Genomic DNA, 7,249 nt, shown 5'->3' with positions numbered 1-7,249 from the left:
AGAGAGAGAGAGATGAGGGGAGAGAGAGAGAGAGAGAGAGAGATGAGGGGAGAGAGAGAGAGAGAGAGAGATGAGGGGAGAGAGAGAGAGAGAGAGAGAGAGAGAGATGAGGGGAGAGAGGGAGAGGGAGAGAGAGAGAGAGAGAGAGAGAGAGAGAGAGAGAGAGAGAGAGAGAGAGAGAGAGAGGTAGATAGATAGATGAGGGGAGAGAGAGATGAGGGGAGAGAGGGAGAGAGAGAGAGAGATAGATATGAGGGGAGAGAGAGAGAGAGAGATAGATATGAGGGGAGGGAGAGAGAGAGAGAGAGAGATAGATGAGGGGAGAGAGAGAGAGAGAGAGAGATATGAGGGGAGAGAGAGATGAGGGGAGAGAGGGAGAGAGATGAGGGGAGAGAGAGATTTTGATATTTTCCCACATACAAGAGACAGATAGATTGATAGATATTAGACATAGACAGGTAGATAGATAGATAGATAGATAGATAGATAGATAGATAGATAGATAGATAGATAGATAGATAGATAGATAGATAGATAGATAGATAGATAGATAGACTTTCCCACTTAAAGAACATGTCTATAATTCTATAAAATTTGTGTGAAACTGGTCATAGCTATGTGATAAAACAAAAAAAATAAACATATTGGTAATTGCTTTGTTTTTAAAATGTACCATGTTCTAAAATACTGATTGTTAAAGAGGTATTCCAACAATATATCTTCAGATGTTTCCATAGCTCCCCAGAAATATGACCAGCTTTCCTCCTTTGTGTCCACATTAAGCTGGGATCTAAGGCTGGCCATACACAGTTGTCCGGAAAACATCTCCCCTGAGCCCCACGTACACAAGCACTCAGCTGGGCTGAGCGTGCATGTGTACTCAATAGGGATAAGGGAGTAAGTGGCCACCAGACAACTCTTCTCTCCAAGGACAAAAAGATCAGCCATGTTGAAATCGAACAGCCAGATCCCTCTCTCCACCGGAAGAGAGGCTGGACTCGAGCCCCCATACATATTACATGGCTGGAGAGTAATCTAATGTATATGGCCAGGTTAAGCCACAATGGTGAACACAGGATCCCAATTTCCCAAAAGGATGATGTCCCAACACTGGGAACCCCCAACCAATCAAGCATTTATCACATATCCTATATGCCATGAAGGTCCACTCTGGACCTTTTATCCCAATATCGGGGATCACGCAGAAACTCATTAGGAGCCAATATGACATTTCAAGTGGCCCATCCATAGAAACCTTCAAGGACACCAACAGAACACAACCCAAAAAGTTAGTCACTGCCTACCTGATCCAGGTCAAAGGACTATCCAGGACAGATCAAAATACTGGAGCAAGTTGGAGCAGTCCATGACCTAATGTGACTTTTTGCATTCCAACAATGAGTACCATGAAAGACATTAATAGAAAACCACCCAAGACTGTGAGCAAGCAGTACATTTCGGACACGCTGGTTAGTCATTACTTGGGATTCGTCCATCCCTGGGTTAAGCTGTGACACAATTTACAGGATTTCCTTGAAAACCTGCACATCTCAGAGGAACTTGGACTTTCTAACCATAAAAGAAGCATCGTTTAAGCAATAGCTACAGGACCTCACTCAAAACCAAGGTCCCGGTATGAACTATATCTACAAAATGAGGTCTCCTTTCAGCCACTAATATCTTCTTCTAATCTCATACAATGACACAAATTGTTCTCCACAGTAATAATTGTTATGGCTTACTCCCCAAGAGCTAAAGAGATATTTCTAGGAGAACCTTGGACAACTTGCAGTAGCCATATATCCAAGACTGCAAGCCATGGGGTGAATGACGTCCATGTACCACCACACAGAGAACCGAAAGTGGTCACCGGGGTGAGGAACCGCTGCTTCCTGACATGTTTTGCAATGACCTCTGCAGGGGACAAGCTGGACAAGGTCCTACAAACCCGTCCCACCATCATGGTGCATAAGAAGAGTTAAAACGCCACCGTCCTATCTTCACATCGAGAACACAAATGGTCACAAACTTCCAAGAGTCACGTACCAGCCTCATCAACTCCATACAACACAGCGCACAAAGAATGGTGGGGGTTGTCTATTCTTCACCCTTGACCATGCCACCTATTGTACCGTCCTGCAGGACACTGCAGAGCCATTGTCATCTTGCTCTGTACCAGGATGTCCTGGTACCGGCTTGGGACAACCAACTCCTATGTCAATAAGGCGATGCCCTTTCATGGGCCACCGGGTCTTACCGAGTGGTTGACTCCCCACATCAGGACGCTGAGAAGAGGGTCACTGGCCCGGAACAACTTGACTTTTTGGGCCACAAAGTGTTTCTTCTTGGTCTTGGTCTTGCTGGCCAAGGTTGCGGCCACGCCACCGGCTGCGGCCATGTTCTTTCTCCAGGCGGATCTCCCGCTGTCCTATGCAAGAACGTCACCTGGAGGGCTCTCTGACGTGCCCAAGCCTCATCCAGCGCCTCGATCAGCCCGATCCTGCAAAGTTTTGCACCGATTCATAGAAGGCAAAGCCAAAAAAAAAACAAAAAAAACACAATATTGTGCCAACGTCAGCCGCCTGGCACTGGCTCCTGCCCAGCAAGGAAGGCAGTCTATGGAGAGATGTCTGGATCTCCTAGATGTGTAGGCGTTTCCCCCTCTGTCTCTTTCTCCCACATCCAGCAGGGATGGAGCCCCCTTCTCCTCCTCTTCTCATGCCAGGGTGGGATTTAGCGCAGCTCCATCCATCTCCTCTCTGCTGGATGACAGCAAATGATGCTGCACCACCAGCTGCTGCTCCTTCTGCAAAAGAAGACAGACAGATATAGGCTGCTGCTGGTGCCTCCTACACCCACATTCTCACCCACAGCAGGCACCGAGCCCCCTGCAGGGCACACACCACACTCACACATACATGCCCACCCCAATGCCAGCCGCCCTCACCACAGCTCTCCCGTCCGCTTCATGCAGTCTATCCTCCAGCACCCGCTGCTTGCTGTGCACTTGGCTGCATCTTCCCAGCGCTTCCGGCCGCTTGCAGCTTTCACTGACTGACAGCATGGGAGGCGGAGGAGAGGAGAAAGGAGGCGCGGCCGGGCCCGGCCTCTCTGTGTGTGTGCGCGCGCGCGCGAGGCCAGGCTGGAGCGCGGGGATTCTATGGTTTCATCAGCCAAAGCCCCAGGCGGAATACGTGCGGGAGGGCGTGAAAGAAAAATAAATATATTTTTAGATATAATTATTATTTTAATTTTTTATTCTTGTCCAATTGTCAGCAAAATTCTTAGATTAACAGGAAGGGTCTCCCCTTCCTACCGTGGCAGATGGGTACTGGCTACCATCATGGATAGAATTGTGCTGTAGAGATGATGGGGGTCATTTATCAAATTGATGTAAAGTAGAACTGTCTTAGTTGCTTATAGCAACCAATCAGATTCCACCTTTAATTTTTCACAGCTCCTTTGAAAGGTGGAATCTGATTGGTTGCTATGGGCAACTAAGACAGTTCTACTTTACACCAGTTTGAAAAATGTATTTATTTATTATTTATCTTTATTTATTTTTATTATTAAATTATGCAGGGTTTTTCTCAGTCAACCAGTTTCACACTGGCATTTTGGTTTCCGTTTCAGGGCTCTCACAAGCGGTCCAAAACGGATCAGTTTTGTCCTAATGCATTCTGAATGGAAAAGGATCCGCTCAGAATTCATCAGTTTGCCTCCGTTCCGTCTCCATTCCGCTTGCAGCGTTTTGGTGTCCGTCTGACGAAACGGAGCCAAACGGATCCGTCCTGGCACACAATGTAAGGCCTCATGCACACGACCGTTGTGTGCATCCATGGCCGTTGTGCCGTTTTCCGTTTTTTTTTTCGCGGACCCATTGACTTTCAATGGGTCCGTGGAAAATGCACCGTTTGGCAGCCGCATCCGTGAGCCGTGTTTCCTGGCCGTGAAAAAAATATGACCTGTCCTATTTTTTTCACGGCCAACGGTTCACGGACCCATTCAAGTCAATGGGTCCGTGAAAGAACACGGATGCACACAAGATTGGCATCCGTGTCCGTGATCCGTGGCCGTAGGTTAGTTTTTATACAGACGGATCCGAAGATCCGTCTGCATAAAAGCTTTTTCAAAGCTGAGTTTTCACTTCGTGAAAACTCAGAACCGACAGTATATTCTAACACAGAAGCGTTCCCATGGTGATGGAGACGCTTCTAGTTAGAATACACTACAAACTGTGTACAAGACTGCTGCCTGGCAGCACCCGATCTCTTACAGGGGGCCGTGATCAGCACAATTAACCCCTTCAGGTGCGGCACCTGAAGGGGTTAATTGTACTGATCACGGCCCCCTGTAAGAGATCAGGGCTGCCAGGCAGCAGGGGGCAGACCCTCCCCCCCCTCCCCAGTTTGAATATCATTGGTGGCCAGTGCGGCCCCCCCCCCCTCCCTCTATTGTAATAATTCGTTGGTGGCACAGTGTGCGCCCCCCCCCCCTCCCTCCCTCTATTGTAATAATTCGTTGGTGGCACAGTGTGTGCCCCCCATCGGCCCCCCCTCCCTCTATAGCACTAACAACATTGGTGGCCAGTGTGCGGCCTCCAATCTCCCCCCCCCCCCCCCCATCACATCATTGGTGGCAGCGGAGTTCCGATCGGAGTCCCAGTTTAATCGCTGGGGCTTCGATCGGTAACCATGGCAACCGGGACGCTACTACAGTCCTGGTTGCCATGGTTACTTAGCAATAGTACAATAGTAGAAGATTCATACTTACCTGCTCCAGGCTGCTGCTGCGATGTTCGTGTCCGGCCGGGAGCTCCACCTACTGGTAAGTGACAGCCTCAGGTCTGTGCGGCGCATTGCTAAATGAACTGTCACTTACCAGTAGGAGGAGCTCCCGGCCGGACACGAACATCGCAGCTCCCAGGTAAGTATGAATCTTTACTATTGTACTATTGCTAGTAACCCGCTGCCACCAATGATCGGGGGGGGGGGGAGATGGGAGGCCGCACACTGGCCACCAATGTTGTTAATGCTATAGAGGGAGGGGGGGCCAATGGGGGGGGCGCACACTGTGCCACCAACGATTTATTACAATAGAGGGAGGAAGGGGGGGGGGGCGCACACTGTGGCACCAACGAATTATTACAATAAAGGGGGGGGGGGGCGCACACTGTGCCACCAACGAATTATTACAATAGAGGGAGGAAGGGGGGGATCCATGTCCGTGGATCCTCCAAAAATCAAGGAAGACCCACGGACGAAAAAACGATCACGGGAAAACGGAACCCCGTTTTGCGGACCGCAAAAAAAATACGGTCGTGTGCATGAGGCCTAAGTCAATGGGGACAGATCCGTTTTCTCTGACACAATAGAAAACGGATCAGTACTCCATTGACTTTCAATGGTGTTCAAGATGGATCAGTTTTGGCTATGTTAAAGATAATACAAACGGATCCGTTCTGAACGGATGCAGACGGTTGTCATGGATCTGCACAGACGGATCAGTTTAGATAATACAACCGTCTGTGCAGATCCATGACGGATCCGCACCAAAAGCCAGTGCGAAAGAAGCCTTACAGATAAAGGGTCCATTCTATCTATTTTGCAGGGCCGCGGAACAGAACTACGGATGCGGAACAGCTTATGGTGAGCTATCCACATCTTTTGCGGCCCCATTGAAATGAATGGGTCTGCACCGGTTCCACAAAATTGCAGACGTGTGAATAGACCCTAAAGGGGTATTCCACTGAATAGAGGATGTATCATTGGTAGGATGCCTACTGCTGAGGGGTCCCATCTGCCCCATTTGAATGGAACGACAGTCGAGCATGTGCACTGTGGCTCCATTCAAACTCTGGAAACTGGTAAGGGGGCGGCGGTTTAACGCCTTTTGCGCTAACATTTTTGCACAAATGGTTTAAAAAGTCAAAAACCCACAGTTTGCAACTTTTTTTACGCCTGTTTTCTGGAAAATGGGGATGATAAACTTCCCCCATGAATGGAGCGGCTGTGGGCATTCTCGACCACCACTCCCTTCTAAAAGGGACATGGGACCCCGGACTTGTGAAGGGTGCGTGTCCCACAAATCGGGCCTGTGCCAGTATAACACTTATGCCTATCCAGGGGATAGGAGATAACTCTTTTTAGGGCTCATTCACACGACCGTGCCGTTTTTTGCGGTCCGCAAATTGCGGATCCGCAAAAAACAGATGCCGCCCGTGTGTCTTCCACAATTTGTGGAACGGAACAGGACGCCCCTTACAGAAATGCCTATTCTTGTCTGCAAAACGGACAAGAATAGGACATGCCTCATAATTTTTGCGGGGCCACAGAGTGCTATCTGCATCTTTTGCGGACCCATTGAAATGAATGGTTCCGTATACGGAATCAAAATACGGCCCGTATACAGAACGCAAAAAAAAACATTTGCGTGCATCAGCCCTTAGGGAAAAACTCTGATACGTCTTCTAACCAAAATATAAAAAAGTATAATCCTAAAATGATGATGGAAAGACTGTACGTTATAAGCTTTGAATTGCATGGATGCATGTAAAGTTTCCATATCTCTAAACATAATATACTGTATATAGATTGCAGCTTTCTATTATATGCACCAGGCCCCAGGTATAACATGTTGGACTGGTCCGCTGACCTATAATCATGAAGGTGATGACTGATTAGTTACGTCTGTCAGGAACACGTATGACTAAGACGGCTGAACTTGCTGATGTGTCGGGAGCTCCGAAGCCTGAGGTGATGTCGTCATAGGGAAAACATCTCACACCATGAGTCAGGGAAATGTAGGCAGACAGAATAATCACAGAAAACTATTACAAGTCTAGTGTATGTGGTAATCTATACTGCTGCCTGTTATTGCTTTTAAAGATAGGTTTTTACTAGTGTTGGTCGAGCACCAAAGTGCTCGGGTGCTCGAGTAGAACACTTTGGGATGCTTGGGTGCTCTACTGAGAACCAGAGCACAATGGAAGTCAGTGGGAGAACCCGAGCATTAAACCAGGCACCCCCTGCTCTGAAGAGGGGAGGGTGTCTGGTTCATAGGAAAAGGTCAGAAATTGATGGAAACACCACCAAAATGGTTCGGGAACAGCATGGGGGGGGGGGGGATGTCTGGATGCATCTTAGACTCCCAGGTCGCTGCTGGGAACGATGTTGTCCGAGTAGTACGCCACTTTTACAGACTGACAATAATACGCACAAAACCGAAGATAAAATTGATTTTAGAGGAA

The 7,249-nt window shown here is 48.3% G+C and overlaps 1 protein-coding gene across 1 annotated transcript in view; it reads right to left on the bottom strand.

Annotated features, from left to right (window-relative positions):
- The window catches only part of PIP4K2A (phosphatidylinositol-5-phosphate 4-kinase type 2 alpha), a 133,488-nt gene extending 130,396 nt beyond the window's left edge, over nucleotides 1-3,092 (bottom strand). The window contains exons 1-2 of the mRNA XM_040434425.1: nucleotides 2,948-3,092; nucleotides 2,258-2,806 (exon numbers count right to left, since the gene is read on the bottom strand). Coding sequence (XP_040290359.1) covers nucleotides 2,258-2,398 — 141 coding nt within the window. The 5' untranslated portion in view covers nucleotides 2,399-2,806; nucleotides 2,948-3,092. The remainder of the gene's footprint in view (nucleotides 1-2,257; nucleotides 2,807-2,947) is intronic.
- Between the last annotated feature and the right edge of the window lie 4,157 nt (nucleotides 3,093-7,249).

This window comes from Bufo bufo, chromosome 5 (assembly GCF_905171765.1).
Source record: "Bufo bufo chromosome 5, aBufBuf1.1, whole genome shotgun sequence".
Taxonomy (NCBI): domain Eukaryota; kingdom Metazoa; phylum Chordata; class Amphibia; order Anura; family Bufonidae; genus Bufo; species Bufo bufo.
This window is presented reverse-complemented; position numbering and strand designations above follow the sequence as displayed.